Genomic DNA, 22,605 nt, shown 5'->3' on the forward strand with positions numbered 1-22,605 from the left:
GTTCTCTCATTTGTATTTGGAAGTAGCTAGTTAGCTTGGGTGCGGTTGTGAGGTCAGAACCCTTGTACCAAGCCTACTCCTCCGCCAGAGCGTCGGTAAGCGCGCTGAACGCTCGGAATTTACGAACGGACAATCTGACTACGCTCTGGATTTACGAACGCCCAGAGCGCACTCTGGCACTCCAGATTGAATTTACGAACACACACGAAATCGTAAAACGTCTTGCTAGTAATTTGTTATGCTAGCAAGAGGTTTCATAGCAACAGCATCAACTTCTGGTAAACAGGGGAAGCGCTGGTATGCTCAACTGAAAGGACACCGTTCGTTTACAGTATAATAAAATGAACTAATAGTATGTAGTATATACTCATTAAGTATACAGTATGTTAGTATGGGTGTCTTTCGCCCGCGCCTGTCGGACCCTGTTTTCCCACAGTTCTGTTAACGACGTCAGGCGGGAGCGAAGGACACTGCTAGCTTAGCCAACTAGTCTGGCGGTACACAGCAGGCGGGCGGCTACCCCGTGTGCTAACTAGAAAGCTAGCACACGGTGTCGCTAGTAACTGGCAAGTTACTTACTTACTTAACACACGTATCGACCAAGCCTCCCACCTGCTGTGCTAGTGGGGAGCGGAGGCGACCGGTAGAAAAGTGTTATTCGCACTGGCGAGGGCAGGCGGGAGCGAAGGACACTGTGCTAGATAGCTAACTCGCACCGGCGAGGGCAGGTGTTCAGCAGGCGGGAGCGAAGGACACTGTGCTAACTAGCTATACAGATCTTTGTAGCTAGCACACGGTATCGCCCAAGCCTGCCGCCCGCTGTACTACTGACTGCAGAACCTCGAGGTGGGCGTTCCTGCAGATGCAGGAATGCCCCGAATTGCGGGCTGCAGTTGCACACTATAAGCTTGGTGCTATATCATGTGAACTCTGGGTGCTCAAATTTTCCACAGTTGACTTGCCAGAAAGTTGTTGTCAACGATGTCATGCTATGCTTGTACAGTAACTGTGTAGTCAGCTAACTGTATATATATTTATATATATATATATCCGACAGAAACATGACAATCTGACTTTAACTGGCAAACACGAAACAGGAGATGGACAAGGTAAGATTAAGGATGGGGTTTGTTATTGAGAAATGCCTATAGCTTGCTAGCCAAGGGAACTAGCTAGCTAGTTACATTTGCTTTCTGAAACCAGGTTGCTAGATAGCAACTGTTGTGTAATACTAAACTGCCATATGCCAGCCCGTTGTCAGTTTGTTTGATTGGACTGTTTTGACATGACTCATGAAATTCGACTTCGGCGATTTTATTTCACGCCGAAGGATTAACGTTATGTAGCTAGCCATGTAGCTAGCTAGTATTGATACTTGCTAGTACAGTTACAGCTGCACGAGCTAGGCTAACCATAACAAACAAATTGAGCTTGAGCGAAATGGATGGGCTAGGTAGGCACTGGCGCACTACTGTATCCTTGACTGGCACTAGCAATTGGAAGCAGAGAGAGTTTTAACTGACATGTTAAGCTAACTTTAGTCAACTAACTAACGTGTGTATTTGTGACGTTGCAGACCCAATGTCCTTGGCCATTGCACTTGTTGGCTTTGAAATGACTTTCCTTACCTGATAGTGTTCAAGTATATTTGTCGCTAACTTAGACATATCTTTCCTTGTTAGTTACATTTAAATGTAATATTATTGGATGATTTCTTATTTGCTTTGGTATATTCCAGCAGAGCAAATTGTCACCTGCAGTCCAGCCCTTTGTTCCAAAGGTTCAACAGGAAGGGAGATTGGAGCCCCCTAAACAACTGACAACTTCATCACCGCCCCTGACACTACCAAACCCTTATCTGTTGGAGCAAGGTTCAAGAAGGTAGGATTAATTCATTTATTTTGCTTTAATTATTTCATTAATTCCTCTAAACCAAGTAGGGAGTGTGTTTTTAAATTGTACATGTACTAGACTATTTGGACTATTTGTCTTTAGTATATTGCAGATTGCTTAACTAATGTGATTGTGAAGTGAACCCTTTATTAATTTCTCATTTCTAAATCTCCATCCAGGAATCAGGCTGGTAAGGCCACTTCAGGTGATGACTCGAGAAAGAGCCCCAGGCAGAGGCCTTCAACCACTGATGGTATGCGAGGGGAGACACCGAGCAAGCATGGCAACATCAGCAGCCGTCGTACCAAAGGGACAACTGAAACAAGTGCATACACAGCTGGAGAACGACCCATACGTGTTCAGCAGACAAAGGTCTGTTTAATTATACTGACCATATTGAAACCAAACTAGAATATTACAAACTATTTTCTTTAATGTGTATTCATATAGCTCAACTGATTTTTCCCCAACTTCACAGGCATCAAAATCTAGTTCTGAGTTTGCTTCTCAGAACAATAACATGATCAGGAGATCATTGGATGCACCAAGAAGAGGTAATCACACACGTTGCATATAACGCACAGATAATCATCATGTTTTGTTAATAGTAGGTATCAATGTTCCCTCCCAAAAAATTTGGCACTGAGCAAATTTCCGGTCTGCTGAGCGCAAACTTGAGCGTTGTGTAAATTCTGTGCAACTTCCAGTGCGCGTTTACTGTGAACACTGAGGCTGTACCCGCTTTAAGTTACAGTTTCAGACAGTGGTCAAGTGGCTATTTGATCATAATGTAGGCCTACCAGAGTAGCCTACCATCAAAAACAATGGAGAAAATGCAGCCCATAACATTTTAACATGGAAATAGCTGTTCTATCAGCCAGCCTACAGTAGCAGCCAATATGTGGTGGTTAATGTAGTCCTACATTCCATGAGACTTTTGGAGAAAGAAAACTGGCAGGGCCTCACATCCACTTGTCCTGCAGACAAGGAGGTGACTGAAAGTGTTGTTTGATGCAAGAAACCACTTTACAAAATAAAATGCTTTATTAATCCCATACCATTATTGCAGAGAATAAGACAAATTATGATACCCTCTGCCTATTGGCTACTTAGTTTATTCAAGACAGTCTCAAAATACTGCCCCTTTAAGACAAAAAAAGCTCTTTACCCGACTCGCTTTTCAAAGATGTCTAGAAATGTACATGTTTTGTGCTCTTGTAGGAAGCAATCACTCCTACATTGCTGACTACAAATGAAATATAACTGGGCTAATAAGTCACTAACTAGTAAAAGATGTGAACAAATGTGCACACGTGGCTACATGCAGCTCTCGCTTTCATCTCAAAACAAGCGCATCTACTCACGATCTCTCATACTGTAAACACAGTCCAGATCAAAGTGAAAGAAGATCCATTATGGCAATGGTCTATTTGCATATAGGCCTACTGCAGCTCTGATTGGTTATCCCGCACCGGTCTGTGTAGAGTACGGGCTGAGTCGTGCGTGTCAATGCAATAGAATCCTTCTCCAATGCGTTATACCTACGACAAAATATCTTGCCTAGTTAATTTTTTTCCAGTATGTTGCGTTGAAAGTGGCTAGTGTTGCGTTGATCACAATTCCCACAGTAAAGGAAAACGTTGATGGTGTTAACTAAGGGGGAAAACTCTGGAAAGTTGAGTGAAGTTCAATCTCGTGCTTCTCTGCGTGGGCTGATATTTCTTCAGCCCGGCAGTCCCGGGGGAGCACGCTCACAGCTTAGAGGGAACACTAGGTACAGTTGAAGTCGGAAGTTTACATACACCTTAGCCATTTGTATTTAAACTCAATTCCTGACATTTAATCCTAGTAAAAAAATCCCTGTCTTAGGTCAGTTAGGATCACCACTTTATTTTAAGATGTGAAATGTCAGAATAAGTGTAGAGAGAATGATTTATTTCAGTTTTTATTTATTTCATCACATTCCCAGTGGGTCAGAAGTGTACATGCACTCAATTAGTATTTGGTAGCATTGCCTTTAAATTGTTTAACTTGGGTCAAACGTTTCAGGTAGCCTTCCACAAGCTTCCCACAATAAGTCGGGAATTTTGGCCAATTCCTCTTGACAGAGCTGGTGTAACTGAGTCAGGTTTGTAGGCCTCCTTGCTCGCACATGCTTTTTCAGTTCTGCCCACAAATGTTATATAGGATTGAGGTCAGGGCTTTGTGATGGCCACTCCAATACCTTGACTTTGTTGTCCTTAAGCCATTTTGCCACAACTTTGGAAGTATGCTTGGGTTCATTGTCCATTTGGAAGACCCATTTGCGACCAAGCTTTAACTTCCTGACTGATGTCTTGAGATGTTGCTTCAATATATCCACATAATTTTCCTTCCTCATGATGCCATCTATTTTGTGCAGTGCACCAGTCCCTCATGCAGCAAAGCACCCCCACAGCATCATGCTGCCACCCCGTGCTTTACGGTTGGGATGGTGTTCTTCGGCTTGCAAGTCCCCCCTTTTTCCTCCAAACATAACAATGGTCATTATGGGCAAACAGTTCTATTTTTGTTTCATCAGACCAGAGGACATTTCTCCAAAAAGTACGATCTTTGTCCCCATGTGCAGTTGCAAACCGTAGTCTGGCTTTTTATGGCAGTTTTGGAGCAGTGGCTTCTTCCTTGATGAGCGGCCTTTCAGGTTATGTCGATATAGGACTCGTTTTACTGTGGATATAGATACTTTTGTACCTGTTTCCTCCAGCATCTTCACAAGGTCCTTTGCTGTTGTTCTGGGATTGATTGACACTTTCTGCACCAAAGTACGTTCATGTCTAGGAGACAGAACGCGTCTCCCTCCTGAGCGGTATGACAGCTGCGTGGTCCCATGGTGTTTATACTTGCGTACTATTGTTTGTACAGATGAACATGGTACCTTCAGGCGTTTGGAAATTGCTCCCAAGGATGAACCAGACTTGTGGAGGTCTACAATTGTTTTTTCTGAGGTCTTGGCTGATTTCTTTTGATTTTCCCATGATGTCAAGCAAAGAGGCAGTGAGTTTGAAGGTATGCTTTGAAATACATCCACAGGTACACCTCTAATTGACTCAAATGATGTCAATTAGCCTATCAGACGCTTCTAAAGCCATGACATCATTTTTTGTAATTTTCCAAGCTGTTCAAAGGAACAGTCAACTTAGTGTATGTAAACTTCTGACCGACTGGAATTGTGATACAGTGAAATAATCTGTCCGTAAACAATTGTTGAAAAGATTACTTGTGTCATGCACAAAGTAGATGTCCTAACCGACTTGCCAAAACTATAGTTTGTTAACAAGAAATTTGTGGAGTGGTTGAAAAACGAGTTTTAATGACTCCAACCTAAGTGTATGTAAACTTTTGACTTCAACTGTATATACTCTTCCAATTGCAGGACACATTTTTTTTTGTCATTAGTGTGGTCTTTTATTTGCTTTGTCTGCAGGGGTTTTTAGAGGGTCCAGATCTGCCCCAAACTCATCAGCGAGATCCAAACTTGCCCAGGTGGATTTTGTCACATTTGAGGTGAAAATGGCTGAATTCCCAGAGCTGGGTGGTGTGGCACCCGGCAGTCCTGCACTTCCTGTCCCACAGAAACCTGGAACCTGCTGGGGATCAGCCTCACCATCCCTCACCCCCCATCATCAGAGCTCAGTATCCACTAGTAAGGTAGGTCTACTGAGCTATAGCATGCTGTCATAAATGTTATGTCTAATTTATTAAATGATCTTAAGAAATGGCATGTGATTTTTTTATCATCTGTAGACTACACCAGTAAGAAAAGGACAAAGACAGGACCTCAGTCGATTCACCCCTTCCAGTGAAAATAGTGACACGTCCTTGACTGTTGCACAAGGTACTGGACCTTTTGCATTCAGCATTCAAAAGTAATGTAATAAGAAAATAACCAATGTACTTGACCCAATCAGGTCAGCCTGTGGAGGCCGTTTCACACAACAGTGGCCTGGCAGTGACCTCCTGGGCCAATGTGGCCTCCCAGCCGCCAAAGAAAGTAATCCCCAAGGAAACGGTCAATAATAGCACTCCATCCCAGGTACAGTGTGTGCTTGATGCTAATCCTACTGTACATCTCGATCTAGCTAAAGTGCCCCCTTGCCCTCAAACTGTTTAAGCTTTGAAGATTTGCTGAGGTAGAAATTAAGTTGACCAACATTTTGACTTTTGAAGTGAATTTGTCCTTTTGTCTTGTCCTTAATTAGAAGGAGGAAACAGCTGTGCAGCAAGAAGAACAAGCCTCTGAGAAGAAGAAAAGGAAGAAGAAGAAGAAGAAGAAATCCAAAATGCTGGGTGAAGGTGGCGCGGTAGAGGAGTCGGAGGACCTGGTCATTTATCAGGAGCCACCCAAGTTTGAGGTGAAATAAGTCACAGTGCTCATGTACATACACTCAGTGGCCAGTTTATTAGGTACACCCATCTAGTGCTGTGTCGGTCCCTCCTTTGCCGCCAGAATGGCCTGAATTCTTCGGGGCATGGATTCTACAAGGTGTGGCGTTCAAACGTTGCTCAATTGGTATCAAGGAACATAATGTGTGCCAGGAAAAAAATCCCCACACCATTACGCCACCAGCCTGTACCGTTGACACCAGGCAAGATGGCGCCATGGACTCATGCTGCTTGCGTCAAATCTTGACTCTGCCATCAGCATGTCGCAACGGGAACCAGGATTCGTCGGACCAGGCAATGTTTTTCCACTCCTCAGTTATCCCGTGTTGGTGATCGCGTGCCCACTGGAGCCGCTTCTTCTTGATTTTAGCTGATAGGAGTGGAACCCGGTGTGGTCGTCTGCTGCAATAGCCCATCCGTGACAAAGACAGACGAGTTGTGCATTCCGAGATGCCGTTCTGCACACCACTGTTGTACTGCGCCGTTATTTGCCTGTGTTTGGCCCGCCTGTTAACTTGCACGATTCTTGCCATTCTCCTTCGACATCTCTCATCAACGAGCTGTTTTCGCCCACAGGACTGCCACTGACTGGATGTTTTTTGTTTGTCGCGCCATTCTCAGTAAACCCTAGAAACTGTCGTTCTGAGATACTGGAACCGGCGCGCCTGGCACCGACGATCATACCATGCTCAAAATCACTTAGGTCACTCGTTTTGCCCATTCTAATGTTCAATCTAACAGTAACTGGATGCCTCGGTCTGCCTGCTTTATATAGCCGGCCACGTGACTCACTGTTGATGCAAACCATTTTCGTGAACGGGGTGGCCACGGAGTGTATAGTTATGTTTTAATAATATGCTCAAAGTGCTTTACATTGTAAGGAGGAACATAGTAAAGGGGGATATTTTAATAGACTTCAGGAGACCTCCCTTTTTCATATTTAATCAATCAAATGTATTTATTAATAGAGCCCCTTTCACAGCAGCAGTTGTTACAAAGTGTTTATACGGAAACCAAGCCTAAATCCCCACACTGATGATATTTAGTGTCAAATCAATTGAATTGATTTGGTGACGGTTTATTTTCCTCCCAGGATGAAGAAGAGTTTCCAGACTTGTCTCTGGCCTTCGCTGGTTCAGCCAGAGTGCAAGGCTACAACTCAGTATTGTTCAGCAACATGGCAAAACTAGTCAAAAAGGAGGTATGGAATTAACATTACTCTTGAAAATACAAACCAGAAGCATTATAAATGAAATTACAACTTCATTGAATCAATAATAATTTCCTTCTTAAAATGTATTTTTTATTTCTGGTACAGGAGGGTCACAGAGTAGGAACAGGACTCCAGCCAGGTGACCAAAACAAGGAAAAAGCCACGGCAGGAAAAGCTCAACCTGCAGAGACAAAGAAGGGACAGGTCAGCACTGAACATTACTCATGATTTATAGGAAAATATTTGATATGATGAGGATATGGGGCCATTTCATATGAGTGTGTAACTAGTTTAAAGTTAGTAGAGAGAAGTGGTTCTGGATGACTCTAAGTCTGGGGTAGTAAATTCCAATCTGTCCAAGGAAGATAGTGGGGTTTATATTAGAATGGTGTACGGAGGGAACGTCCTGCTTGGAGGTAAGAGGTCATGACATAGAAGGGGTAGTGCTCATTGACGATGGCCAGATGTGGTTGAAGAAATGTGTAACCAAGAGTATAAAAGCTGTGAGATTTGTGTGTGTGTGTGGGCAGTTCAACTGACAAGGGGGCAAGGCTATGTCCGTTTGTTAGATGAAACCACGGGCTCGTGATTAAATAAATACTTGGTAAAATCTCCACAGAATGTCTAAGTAAATTCTTGCATCTTGAACTTCTCAATACCAGAAACTCATCATAACAATATTGAAATCTGATTCAGGCTTATTCTGTACAGACGCAGTTCATGATGTTAGAAGAGTAAATAGCCTAAAAAAGAGTAATATAGCCTAAAAGTCAACCTCCTTCATTGTTGTTGTGTAACTTTGTCCAAATGGTTATTCTTGTAAATGGTTAAACCTTCTCATCAGAAAGCTGAGAAGACCAGTGGGAAGAAGAGCAAAGTCCCTGTGCAGCTGGATATTGGGAACATGCTGGCGGTTCTGGAGAAGAAACAGCAAACTCAGAAAGACAAGCAGGACACCAAAGGGGTCATCCTCTCAGGTTATATTACAGCAGAAAAAACTTCAGATCTGTCATAGTTTTTTTTATTTACGCATGGAACTTTTAAATGAAAAGTGCTTGAAAAATAGCACTGATTGTGATGATGATAATATTCATACACATATTGCTACCCACATTTAGCATCATGCTATTCTAACATATCTTCGACACTTGTTACTATGTAGTTGGTGGGTCGCTACCTGTCGGCCATAAGAACGCACTAATCCAGAAGAAACCATGGCTACAGGATAAGATAGCCCACAACCCCTTGGACTCGACCAGCCCTCTGGTAAAGAAGGGCAAGCAGAGAGAGGTTCCCAAAGCTAAGAAACCCACACCACTGAAAAGGGTGAGTCTCTCAGTTAGGACCCCAGCTATCTGGAAATATGTATGGACTGTGTTGATTATCATTCCCTAGCTTGGATTTACTCTGTTGACTTTCTTTACTTCCACAAGCATTTTCTGTGATTAAATGTTTTTCCCCTATTGAATGCTTTGCTGAATGGTGCACTGCTTTGGACAAGATGAAGCTTGATAAGCCTTACTTTAGCATGCATTTTAGACCATCTCTCGTCTTTAAATATGTTTTTATAGTCACATTGTTCAATCTGCAGGTGATTCTCAAGGAGAGGGAACACAGGAAACAGAACCGTTTGCTGGAGGAGCGGGCACTGCCCCCTTCAAGTGAAGAATCCAAGATGGCCGGCAACATGACAGAGGAGCTGTGTGAGGCCATCGGCATAGACCAGGACCCACGTGACTCTACAGGTCAGACACAACTTCACTTCATCATTTTTAGAATAGGAAATGTACATAGTGTAAGTACTTCTGACTAAGCGTAAGAGGTGATGTGTGTCTGATACTTCAGATGTAAGCAGCAGCCCTACTAGCTCCTCTGTGCTTGAGGAGGAGCAGTCAGAAGTACATGAGGAGACGAGAGCGGCAGACGGGGAGACGAGAGCGGCAGACGGGGAGACTGAGGAGGAGACTGAGAAGGACACAGAGGAGATTGAAGAGCCAACCAATCAGTCTCAGCCACAGCCCTGCCCTCCCATTCGACCCAAAATCCACAGCAGGAAATTCCGAGAGTAAGCCATCATGGTTTCCGTTTCTTACACTGACAAGATAAGATTCTAAACACGTACTCTTAACCATACTGGATTATATACACACACACACACACACAAGAAATAGAAAATGGAGCATGATTTTATTTCCACCATTTACATATTGTGTGTCCCAGTTACTGCAGCCAGGTGCTGAGTAAAGACGTGGATGAGTATGTGACCAACCTGCTGAAGGAGCTGGTGCGCTTCCAGGACCGGCTGTACCAGAAGGACCCTATGAAGGCCCGCATGAAGAGGCGTCTGGTCATGGGCCTCCGGGAGGTCCTCAAACACCTCAAACTCAGGAAGGTCAAGTGTGTTGTCATCTCCCCCAACTGTGAACGCATCCAGTCCAAAGGTACAGTATACTCATCAGACTTAACTTCTACAACCTGGGTTTCCTGTGTTGACTAACTATATATATATATATATATATATATATATACACACACACACAGTGGGGGAAAAAAGTATTTAGTCAGCCACCAATTGTGCAAGTTCTCCCACTTAAAAAGATGAGAGGCCTGTAATTTTCATCATAGGTACACGTCAACTATGACAGACAAATGAGGGAAAAAAAATCCAGAAAATCACATTGTAGGATTTTTAATGAATTGATTTGCAAATTATGGTGGAAAATAAGTATTTGGTCAATAACAAAAGTTTCTCAATACTTTGTTATATACCCTTTGTTGGCAATGACACAGGTCAAACGTTTTCTGTAAGTCTTCACAAGGTTTTCACACACTGTTGCTGGTATTTTCGACCATTCCTCCATGCAGATCTCCTCTAGAGCAGTGATGTTTTGGGGCTGTCGCTGGGCAACACGGACTTTCAACTCCCTCCAAAGATTTTCTATGGGGTTGAGCTCTGGAGACTGGCTAGGCCACTCCAGGACCTTGAAATGCTTCTTACGAAGCCACTCCTTCGTTGCCCGGGCGGTGTGTTTGGGATCATTGTCATGCTGAAAGACCCAGCCACGTTTCATCTTCATTGCCCTTGCTGATGGAAGGAGGTTTTCACTCAAAATCTCACGATACATGGCCCCATTCATTCTTTCCTTTACACGGATCAGTCGTCCTGGTCCCTTTGCAGAAAAACAGCCCCAAAGCATGATGTTTCCACCCCCATGCTTCACAGTAGGTATGGTGTTCTTTGGATGCAACTCAGCATTCTTTGTCCTCCAAACATGACGAGTTGAGTTTTTACCAAAAAAGTTCTATTTTGGTTTCATCTGACCATATGACATTCTCCCAATCCTTTTCTGGATCATCCAAATGCACTCTAGCAAACTTCAGACGGGCCTGGACATGTACTGGCTTAAGCAGGGGACACGTCTGGCACTGCAGGATTTGAGTCCCTGGCGCCGTAGTGTGTTACTGATGGTAGGCTTTGTTACTTTGGTCCCAGCTCACTGCAGGTCATTCACTAGGTCCCCCGTGTGGTTCTGGGATTTTTGCTCACCGTTCTTGTGATCATTTTGACCCCACGGGGTGAGATCTTGCGTGGAGCCCCAAATCGAGGGGAGATTATCAGTGGTCTTGTATGTCTTCCATTTCCTAATAATTGCTCCCACAGTTGATTTCTTCAAACCAAGCTGCTTACCTATTGCAGATTCAGTCTTCCCAGCCTGGTGCAGGTCTACAATTTTGTTTCTGGTGTCCTTTGACAGCTCTTTGGTCTTGGCCATAGTGGAGTTTGGAGTGTGACTGTTTGAGGTTGTGGACAGGTGTCTTTTATACTGATAACAAGTTCAAACAGGTGCCATTAATACAGGTAACGAGTGGAGGACAGAGGAGCCTCTTAAAGAAGAAGTTACAGGTCTGTGAGAGCCAGAAATCTTGCTTGTTTGTAGGTGACCAAATACTTATTTTCCACCATAATTTGCAAATAAATTCATAAAAAATCCTACAATGTGATTTTCTGGATTTTTTCTCCTCAATTTGTCTGTCATAGTTGACGTGTACCTATGATGAAAATGACAGGCCTCTCATCTTTTTAAGTGGGAGAACTTGCACAATTGGTGGCTGACTAAATACTTTTTTTCCCCACTGTGTGTATGTATGTGTATATATGTATATATATATATATATATTAGGGCTGTCAAAAATAGCGCGTTAACGACGTTAATTAGTTGTTTGCTGTTAATTACGTCAATTTTTTTAACGCATTTCACGCATGCGCAGTGTGACAAATTATTCAGGTCAGGAAAGTGGTTGGGAGCTAGAGGCGAGATGGAGCAAGGTGAGCAAAGTGGGCCTATTGACGGATTCAAATATAAAAAGAATGATGATGGTACAGTTAACAAGTACAAGGTTATTTGCAAGATTTGTAAGAAGGAGTTTCAATTTCACCGGAGCTGTTCAAGCTTGAAGTACCATGTCAACGCCAAACATGCGTTTGCTGGGCCGTCAGATTCAGCAAGTGGTTTTGCGCCAGACCACGCTGAATGTTTGCAGGCAATTAACAAAATCAACCTCAGATAATTTGACCAACACAATAGCAAAATGGATTGCAAAGGATTGTAGACCCATTAGCATTGTAGAAGACTCAGGTTTCCTTGATGTTTTGCAAGTGGCGTCTCAAGACTCATTCTATAAGCCACCGTCAAGAGCCACAGCCAAAGACAAATATTATGGTGTGTAGTATGTTTCAGCTTGATTTAAAACACCATTATTTGGCTGTGTTAATAAACAGACATAATATGAAAATTATGTATCTGTGTCCTGTTATTTATCTTTTGGTATGCATTTCAGAAAAAAAATGGTTAGGATTCAGGTGTAATTGCAAATAGTGATTAATCATGATTAATCCACTGAAAATTCTGATTAATTTGATTAAACATTTTAATCATTTGACAGCCCTAATATATATATTGTGATGTCACGAGAGGCTGTGTCCTGGAGGGACGTTACATCCCCCTGAGGTGGCTGCAAACCCAGACAGCTATGGCTCCATCTGCTGGTATGGTCGGGAACTCCACCCCTCTATGGCCAATCTTCCCACGCAGCTGAAACAAATGAGGAGCTGATGAGCTGAAGGTTGGGGAAGGGAAGAGACACACTGAGGGGAGTGTGTGGGGGTGAAGAGACACAGTCTCCAACCTGGGCTCTCTGGAGGACAAGAGTGCTGCACGTCCACTTCCATGAGGAATATAAGGATTTGGAGATACTTACCTTTGGGAAATACTCACCTTTGGATATATGCACCTGTGGAAATACGTGAGAGACATTTGGAAGGACTTTTTGCTGGGTTGGCCACTAGCTGCAACGTGGACTACAGTAAGGCTGGGGAAAAGTTATCTGAGCGAGTGAGAATTATGACTTTGGATGTGGAAGAGACATCCCTGAACTGTTAACCCTTAAAGAGCACAAGAGAACAGAATTTTGTTATATTTTCGTTAATTTCCCAAGACCTATAATAAAATCCTTGTTTTGTTTGAACCTTGTCTCCTTGCACTACTTGAGCAATCCCGCTGAAAGCTGTGTAGCCTCTCGTGACGTCACAGATGGTGGAGAATACGGGCACGCTCAAGCGTTAATAGTGCATGTCAGAGGAGGATACCGAAGGTTTGATCACCCAGTTTTCCAAGTTGGCCGTAGGCTCCCCGCCCGACTGAAATGGAGGACATATTGAAAGCCCTTGTTGCTGGCCAGCAAGCCCAGATGCAAGCAAACGTGGCTCTCTTGGAGGAGCAAAAGAAAGCCAACCTTCTGAAGGCAGAGGAATTGCAGTTGCAGAGACAGAGGGTGGTCCAAAATACCCGCCCAATAAAGGCAAGTGACTTGATATCTAAGATGGGAGCTACCGATGACATTGAGGCATACCTGCATGCATTTGAGGCCACGGCCACTAGGGAAGCCTGGCCCAAGCAACAGTGGAGTTGGTCTGTTAGCCCCCCTTTCTAACCGGGAATCGCTGAATGCTGTCCGGGACCTGGGCCCTGACCAGGTTACTGACTATGATGCCCTGAAGTCTGAGATCCTCAGCAGATATGGACTCACAAAGTTTGGTATGGCCCAGCGCTTTCACAGCTGGACCTTCCAACCAGACCAACCTCCTCGGGCGCAGATGCATGAACTTGTCCGAATCGCAAGGAAATGGCTGGATCCGCAGAGGAATACAGCAGCGGCGGTGGTGGAGGCCGTTGTGGTGGATCGTTACCTACGCGCCCTGCCTTATGAGGCAAAACGGTTCATCAGTCAACAGGCCTTGACCACGGCTGATCTGACCGTGGAAGCTGTGGAAAAGTACCAGGCCACAGCGGAGATGCTGAATGCTTCCCGAAAAGACCCCAGGAGTGCGGCCCCACCACAAATGGGAAGAACCCGTCCAAAGGACCCCAAGGTCTCGAACCCAGCCACGTCAGGACTTATCCCGGCTCCAGGGGGAGCCAGAAACCAGGCGGGTCCAAGAAGAGTACACCAGGAGGGGGAAACTCGACAGTGTTACCGGTGTGGGGAGATGGGACATATCTCCTGGCAGTGTGGGAAACCAGCCGATGAACCTATGCCCACTGCGGAGTCCTCCAGCTCAGCACCCACACACCGTTTTGCCTCGCTCTTGGGAGTCGTAGATGGCGGCCCAGATCGACCCCCCACCTGCCCGGTAACTGTGAATCACCATGATGTGGAGGCCTTACTGGATTCTGGTAGCCGGGCCACCTTGGTGCGTAAGGATTTGGTGGGCCCAACGTGTCTGACCCCGGGAAAGTCCTCCCAGTTTCCCTGTGTCCATGGGGACACCAGAGAATACCCCATTACTGAACTTACAATGACCAGCACACGGGAACCATACACACGACGGCGGGGTGGTTGATTCCCTCCCCGTCCCTGTCCTAATTGGACGAGACTGCCCAGCCTTTACCCACTCTGGAGAGAGTCTCAGGAGAGGATAACCCGAGTACCTCGGAAACGGAGAGGCAAGACTCATCCTGGGAAGGCTCCGGTGCAATCCTCCGAGTTACTCACTCCCGCCCGGGCTCTGATAGGGATGGCAGGTGCCCAGACCGACACAGAGACGGAGCTACAGAATCTGGACAAAGAACTGTCTGGTCTGGAAGGGGACCGCTGAGAGGTATCGTTTGTTAAAGCAACAGTTAGACATGAAGACAGAAGAGTTAGATATCCTCCAGGCTAAACTCCAACAGAGCTCCTTCCCTAAGCAACAGGAGGAGCTGGAGAGGCTGCGCAGGACCATCGAGGAGTGTGAGGAGACCCTGCGCAGTAGTAAGGAGGTCCAGAAGAAGGCAGAGGAGAAGTACAAGGTGTTGGAGAACAAGATGAAGAATGCGGAGGCAGAGAGAGAGAAGGAACTGAAAGCTGCTCAACAGAAGCTAAACTCTGCTAAAACCAAGGCTGATGCGTTCAGTAAGAAACTCAAGGAGAGACAACAGGAGGCTGAGTCCCTGGTCCTAGAGGTGGAGGAGTTGAAGAGAGAGCAGGCTGGCAAGCACCACGGCAATGCGGACGCCCTCTCCCGGCGTGATGCCTTCTTCGCTGCCTTTACCCGACGAGGGACGTCGGTCCCGAGGAGGGGGATATGTGATGTCACGAGAGGCTGTGTCCTGGAGGGACGTTACATCCCCCTGAGGTGGCTGCAAACCCAGACAGCTATGGCTCCATCTGCTGGTATGGTCGGGAACTCCACCCCTCTATGGCCAATCTTCCCACGCAGCTGAAACAAATGAGGAGCTGATGAGCTGAAGGTTGGGGAAGGGAAGAGACACACTGAGGGGAGTGTGGGTGGGGGTGAAGAGACACAGTCTCCAACCTGGGCTCTCTGGAGGACAAGAGTGCTGCCCGTCCACTTCCATGAGGAATATAAGGATTTGGAGATACTTACCTTTGGGAAATACTCACCTTTGGATATATGCACCTGTGGAAATACGTGAGAGACATTTGGAAGGACTTTTTGCTGGGTTGGCCACTAGCTGCAACGTGGACTACAGTAAGGCTGGGGAAAAGTTATCTGAGCGAGTGAGAATTATGACTTTGGATGTGGAAGAGACATCCCTGAACTGTTAACCCTTAAAGAGCCACAAGAGAACAGAATTTTTGTTATATTTTCGTTAATTTCCCAAGACCTATAATAAAATCCTTGTTTTGTTTGAACCTTGTCTCCTTGCACTACTTGAGCAATCCCGCTGAAAGCTGTGTAGCCCTCGTGACGTCACAATATATATATATATATATATATTAGTGGGGGAGAACAAGTATTTGATACACTGCCGGTTTGCAGGTTTTCCTACTTAAAAGCATGTAGAGGTCTGTAATTTTTATCATAGGTACACTTCAACTGTGAGAGACGGAATCTAAAACAAAAATCCAGAAAATCACATTGTATGATTTTTAAGTAATTAATTTGCATTTTATTGCATGACATAAGTATTTGATACATCAGAAAAGCAGAACTTACTATTTGGTACGGAAACCTTTGTTTGCAATTACAGAGATCATACGTTTCCTGTAGGTCTTGACCAGGTTTGCACACACTGCAGTAGGGATTTTGGCCCACTCCTCCATACAGACCTTCTCCAGATCCTTCAGATTTCGGGGCTGTCGCTGGGCAATACAGACTTTCAGCTCCCTCCAAATATTTTCTGTTGGGTTCAGGTCTGGAGACTGGCTAGGCCACTCCAGGACCTTGAGATGCTTCTTACGGAGCCACTCCTTAGTTGCCCTGGCTGTGTGTTTCGGGTCGTTGTCATGCTGGAAGACCCAGCCACGACCCATCTTCAATGCTCTTACTGAGAGAAGGAGGTTGTTGGCCAAGATCTCGCGATACATGGCCCCGTCCATCCTCCCCTCAATACGGTGCAGTCGTCCTGTCCCCTTTGCAGAAAAGCATCCCCAAAGAATGATGTCATGATCATTGATGCCCCACGAGGTGAGATCTTGCATGGAGCCCCAGACAGAGGGTGATTGACAGTCATCTTGAACTTCTTCCATTTCCTAATAATTGCACCAACAGTTGTTGCCTTCTCACCAAGCTGCTTGCCTATTGTCCTGTAGCCCATCCCAGCCTTGTGCAGGTCTACAATTTTATCCCTGATGTCCTTACACAGCTCTCTGGTCTTGGCCATTGTGGAGAGGTTGGAGTCTGTTTTAATTGAGTGTGTGGACAGGTGTCTTTTATACAGGTAACAAGTTCAAACAGGTGCAGTTAATACAGGTAATGAGTGGAGAACAGGAGGGCTTCTTAAAGAAAAACTAACAGGTCTGTGAGAGCCGGAATTCTTACTGGTTGGTAGGTGATCAAATACTTATGTCATGCAATAAAATGCAAATTAATTACTTAAAAATCATACAATGTGATTTTCTGGATTTTTGTTTTAGATTCTGTCTCTCACAGTTGAAGTGTACCTATGATATAAATTACAGACCTCTACATGCTTTGTAAGTAAGAAATCCTGCAAAATCGGCAGTGTATCAAATACTTGTTCTCCTCACTATATATATATATATATATACTGCTCAAAAAAATAAAGGGAACACTTAAACAACACAATGTAACTCCAAGTCAATCACACTTCTGTGAAATCAAACTGTCCACTTAGGAAGCAACACTGATTGACAATAAATGTCACATGTTGTGCAAATGGAATAGACAACAGGTGGAAATTATAGGCAATTAGCAAGACACCCCCAATAAAGGAGTGGTTTTGCAGGTGGTGACCACAGACCACTTCTCAGTTCCTATGCTTCCTGGCTGATGTTTTGGTCACTTTTGAATGCTGGCGGTGCTTTCACTCTAGTGGTAGCATGAGACGGAGTCTACAACCCACACAAGTGGCTCAGGTAGTGCAGCTCATCCAGGATGGCACATCAATGCAAGCTGTTGCAAGAAGGTTTGCTGTGTCTGTCAGCGTAGTGTCCAGAGCATGGAGGCACTACCAGGAGACAGGCCAGTACATCAGGAGACGTGGAGGAGGCCGTAGGAGGGCAACAACCCAGCAGCAGGACTGCTACCTCCGCCTTTGTGCAAGGAGGAGCAGGAGAAGCACTGCCAGAGCCCTGCAAAATGTCCTCCAGCAGGCCACGAATGTGCATGTGTCTGCTCAAACGGTCAGAAACAGACTCCATGAGGGTGGTATGAGGGCCCGATGTCCACTGGTGGGGGTTGTGCTTACAGCCCAACACCGTGCAGGACGTTTGGCATTTGCCAGAGAACACCAAGATTGGCAAATTCGCCACTGGCGCCCTGTGCTCTTCACAGATGAAAGCAGGTTCACACTGAGCACATGTGACAGACAGAGTCTGGAGATGCCGTGGAGAACGTTCTGCATGACCGGTTTGGCGGTGGGTCAGTCATGGTGTGGGGTGGCATTTCTTTGGGGGGCCGCACAGTTCTCCATGTGCTCGCCAGAAGTAGCCTGACTGCCATTAGGTACCGAGATGAGATCCTCAGACCCCTTGTGAGACCATATGCTGGTGCGGTTGGCCCTGGGTTCCTCCTAATGCAAGACAATGCTAGACCTCATGTGGCTGGAGTGTGTCAGCAGTTCCTGCAAGAGGAAGGCATTGATGCTATGGACTGGCCCGCCCGTTCCCCAGACCTGAATCCAATTGAGCACATCTGGGACATCATGTCTCGCTCCATCCACCAACGCCACGTTGCCACAGACTGTCCAGGAGTTGGCGGATGCTTTAGTCCAGGTCTGGGAGGAGATCCCTCAGGAGACCATCCGCCACCTCATCAGGAGCATGCCCAGGCGTTGTAGGGAGGTCATACAGGCACGTGGAGGCCACACACACTACTGAGCCTCATTTTGACTTGTTTTAAGGACATTACATCAAAGTTGGATCAGCCTGTAGTGTGGTTTTCTACTTTTAATTTTGAGGGTGACTCCAAATCCAGACCTCCATGGGTTGATAAATTTGATTTCCATTGATAATTTTTGTGTGATTTTTGTTGTCAGCACATTCAACTATGTAAAGAAAAAAGTATTTAATAAGATTATTTCATTCATTCAGATCTAGGATGTGTTATTTTAGTGTTCCCTTAATTTTTTTGAGCTGTGTGTGTGTGTGTGTGTGTGTGTGTGTGTATATACAGTGGGGAAAAAAAGTATTTAGTCAGCCACCAATTGTGCAAGTTCTCCCACTTAAAAAGATGAGAGAGGCCTGTAATTTTCATCATAGGTACACGTCAACTATGACAGACAAATTGAGAAAAAAAAATCCAGAAAATCACATTGTAGGATTTTTAATGAATTTATTTGCAAATTATGGTGGAAAATAAGTATTTGGTCACCTACAAACAAGCAAGATTTCTGGCTCTCACAGACCTGTAACTTCTTCTTTAAGAGGCTCCTCTGTCCTCCACTCGTTACCTGTATTAATGGCACCTGTTTGAACTTGTTATCAGTATAAAAGACATCTGTCCACTACCTCAAACAGTCACACTCCAAACTCCACTATGGCCAAGACCAAAGAGCTGTCAAAGGACACCAGAAACAAAATTGTAGACCTGCACCAGGCTGGGAAGACTGAATCTGCAATAGGTAAGCAGCTTGGTTTGAAGAAATCAACTGTGGGAGCAATTATTAGGAAATGGAAGACATACAAGACCACTGATAATCTCCCTCGATCTGGGGCTCCACGCAAGATCTCACCCCGTGGGGTCAAAATGATCACAAGAACGGTGAGCAAAAATACCAGAACCACACAGGGGGGACCTAGTGAATGACCTGCAGAGAGCTGGGACCAAAGTAACAAAGCCTACCATCAGTAACACACTACGCCGCCAGGGACTCAAATCCTGCAGTGCCAGACGTGTCCCTCTGCTTAAACCAGTACATGTCCGGGCCCATCTGAAGTTTGCTAGAGTGCATTTGGATGATCCAGAAGAGGATTGGGAGAATGTCATATGGTCAGATGAAACCAAAATATAACTTTTTGGTAAAAACTCAACTCGTCGTGTTTGGAGGACAAAGAATGCTGAGTTGCATCCAAAGAACACCATACCTACTGTGAAGCATGGGGGTGGAAACATCATGCTTTGGGGCTGTTTTTCTGCAAAGGGACCAGGACGACTGATCCGTGTAAAGGAAAGAATGAATGGGGCCATGTATCGTGAGATTTTGAGTGAAAACCTCCTTCCATCAGCAAGGGCATTGAAGATGAAACGTGGCTGGGTCTTTCAGCATGACAATGATCCCAAACACACCGCCCAGGCAACGAAGGAGTGGCTTCGTAAGAAGCATTTCAAGGTCCTGGAGTGGCCTAGCCAGTCTCCAGATCTCAACCCCATAGAAAATCTTTGGAGGGGAGTTGAATGTCTGTGTTGCCCAGTGACAGCCCCAAAACATCACTGCTCTAGAGGAGATCTGCATGGAGGAATGGGCCAAAATACCAGCAACAGTGTGTGAAAACCTTGTGAAGACTTACAGAAAACGTTTGACCTGTGTCATTGCCAACAAAGGGTATATAACAAAGTATTGAGAAACTTTTGTTATTGACCAAATACTTATTTTTCCACCATAATTTGCAAATAAATTCATTAAAAATCCTACAATGTGATTTTCTGGATTTTTTTTTCTTATTTTGTCTGTCATAGTTGACGTGTACCTATGATGAAAATTACAGGCCTCTCTCATCTTTTTAAGTGGGAGAACTTGCACAATTGGTGGCTGACTAAATACTTTTTTTCCCCACTGTATATAATGCCATATAGCAGACGCTTTTATCCAAAGCGACTTACAGTAATGTGTGTGTATACATTTTTACATATGAGTGGTCCCAATTATCTCACCATTGGCGCTTAGAATTGTTGTTTTTCATTGTGTTTATATTGCACATGCAAGAGCAAAATGACAATACCCAGTCATTCTAAAATGGCATGTTTATCCAAAGTAGGTCAAATCATCTGTTCTCATGTTTTGCCCTTTTTTCAGTGTTTACAGTGCACAATGCTAAAGATCATGTATTCCCTCTTCCACAGGCGGTCTGGATGAAGCTCTCCACACCATCATTGACACCTGTCGGGAGCAGGGCGTTCCCTTTGTGTTTGCCCTCTCCAGGAAGGCCCTGGGCCGGTGTGTCAACAAAGCTGTTCCTGTCAGCCTGGTGGGCATCTTCAACTATGACGGAGCACAGGTATGGGCATTCAATAAAACTGGAGGCTTAGTAAGTGCTGCTGGACATTTTTGTTTAGTATAAATGACACAATGTTGGAGACTTGTGTCACATATTGCATGATACAGACCAGAGACTAAGAAGCTCATGGTTCTCTTGAAATTGTTACGTGGTGCGTGCGTGGATGTGGTTACGGATTGTCTTTGATTCTACAGGACCATTACCACAAAATGATTGAGCTGTCGTCAGAGGCGAGGAGAGCCTATGAGGTGATGATAGAAAACTTGGAGTTGACATCACAAGGAGAACAGGAGAACCAAGAGGATCAGCTGAGCACTGGGCCACTGCCACCTCCTCCAGCCTGCTCAGAAGCACCGGAGCCAGAGTACAGTAAGTGAACAAATTCCATTCACTGACTGTCAAAAGCCAATTTACATTATGCTAAATACTCCTGTGGAATCTGCCATGACTGGAATCTCCTTCATACATTTCCCTAGTTTCATTTCCATTTAGCTACATTCCCTACATTGTCTGTCACTTTTGCCTTGGTGATGCATGGGTGGCCAGATCTGGGCTTAGAAAAGTTAAGTGTAAATTGTATCTTAGCTGATAAGAAAAACAGTTATTTACCAAGCCTGTTTCTCTGCTTAGTTTCTGTACGGTGAGGTACTAACTGAATGAATGACTGCTCAATGATTTGTTTATTTTCTCTACATCCCTTTCTTTCAGTAAAACTGTGGAAGAAAATGCTGGAGAAGGAATGCAATCACAAGTTTTTAAACTTTGAGGAGCAGTTTAGCTCTGTCCCCAGGGCCAGTGACTGTAAAGAACAGATGGATGAGGATGAGAAGAGTTGATGGAGACTGTGCCTAAAAAGCCACTTGATGCCAGCGCTGACTATCAGTCCTGAAGGAAATACTTGAGATGATGGCACACTATAGCACGATTAACCAGGAATGAGTTTCCTGAAGGCTTCGTAGTAGCCAACATGGCACCCCATTTCTCTTAATGACCCAGACCACTCGTAGAGCTGCTAAGTGCTTCATTTGGAAAATGTTGTTCACTTCACATACAAAAGATTGATCATTGTATATAGATTTGACAATTGTAACTGCCCCCACAGTGGGGCTAGGTTGTCGATAGAAAGTGCCATGTTAGTTACGAAACCATCTGGGAACCTCCCCGACGTTGCATCCGAAATGGCACCCTATTCCCTATATAGTGCACTATATTTTTTGCCAGAGCCCTATGATAGTTTAGGGAATATTGTGCCATTTCAGATGCAGGCAGAGATCGAAATTGATCTATTTCCTGGGACCAAACCAATCACTAGAAGTGACCCTTCAGCATGTATTTACACTGCTCCATGATGACTGAGTATGCAGAACAATTTGAGATAGGTTTATTTACCTAATGTGCCTAAATAAATTAGAATCAATCAAAGTACACTTTATATCTGTGAAAGATGTTGGGATGAGAGACATGGCCTTCAGAATTGTGTTGCAGAGGTCCACAGTAGTTTTTTTTTCTTCCTGAACCAATGGAAATGCCACCAAAACTAAAATGCTATGTTTTGTTTGCCTGTGTTCAAATTAGACATATTCTTTCCTTTGTCAATCATGTGTACTTACTGTATAAGGTTGAGATTCAGTGAAGTTTTGTTTCTTTGAGGCTACACCAGTCAACAAATGTCTGCTGTCATATACACTGATATGAACTATCGGTCTTCGACATTAGCCAAACAATAAAATTATAATTTTACACCTAACAGAGACAGTGTTTTGTTATTTTGTTGTCATTGACTAATTGTCAAGTAGCAAATGAAGCTGATCTAATTTAGTAAATTTACTTTTCTTTGTTACATTCTTGTAATAAAGACATTCATGTGCAATACTTTTTTTTATTGTTAAATTGAG

The 22,605-nt window shown here is 44.5% G+C and overlaps 1 protein-coding gene across 2 annotated transcripts; it reads left to right on the plus strand.

Moving 5' to 3' along the window:
- Positions 1 to 55: 55 nt before the first annotated feature.
- On the plus strand, positions 56 to 22,457 carry LOC121584665 (selenocysteine insertion sequence-binding protein 2). 2 transcript variants are annotated; one of them, XM_041900694.2, is made up of 18 exons: positions 56 to 1,109; positions 1,742 to 1,881; positions 2,073 to 2,265; positions 2,372 to 2,447; positions 5,357 to 5,580; positions 5,677 to 5,767; positions 5,841 to 5,965; positions 6,132 to 6,284; positions 7,409 to 7,516; positions 7,634 to 7,732; positions 8,373 to 8,505; positions 8,691 to 8,854; positions 9,120 to 9,273; positions 9,374 to 9,593; positions 9,749 to 9,969; positions 20,556 to 20,710; positions 20,905 to 21,079; positions 21,419 to 22,457. In XM_041900694.2, the coding sequence occupies exons 1-18, from the start codon at positions 1,101 to 1,103 to the stop codon at positions 21,544 to 21,546; spliced, it is 2,568 nt and encodes an 855-aa protein (XP_041756628.1). In that variant the 5' UTR covers positions 56 to 1,100; the 3' UTR covers positions 21,547 to 22,457. The 2 variants fall into 2 exon arrangements, with proteins under 2 accessions (XP_041756628.1, XP_041756627.1); XM_041900693.2 differs by having other exon boundaries at positions 57 to 1,109; positions 1,739 to 1,881.
- The last annotated feature ends 148 nt before the right edge of the window (positions 22,458 to 22,605 follow it).

This window comes from Coregonus clupeaformis, chromosome 16 (assembly GCF_020615455.1).
Source record: "Coregonus clupeaformis isolate EN_2021a chromosome 16, ASM2061545v1, whole genome shotgun sequence".
NCBI classification, from domain to species: Eukaryota; Metazoa; Chordata; class Actinopteri; order Salmoniformes; family Salmonidae; genus Coregonus; species Coregonus clupeaformis.

Coding starts and splice junctions, on each gene's coding strand:
- LOC121584665 (XM_041900693.2), top strand. Junction 2,448..5,356: donor ATTGGATGCACCAAGAAGAG/GTAATCACACAC, acceptor CTTTGTCTGCAG/GGGTTTTTAGAGGGTCCAGA. Junction 7,517..7,633: donor CAAAACTAGTCAAAAAGGAG/GTATGGAATTAA, acceptor TTTCTGGTACAG/GAGGGTCACAGAGTAGGAAC.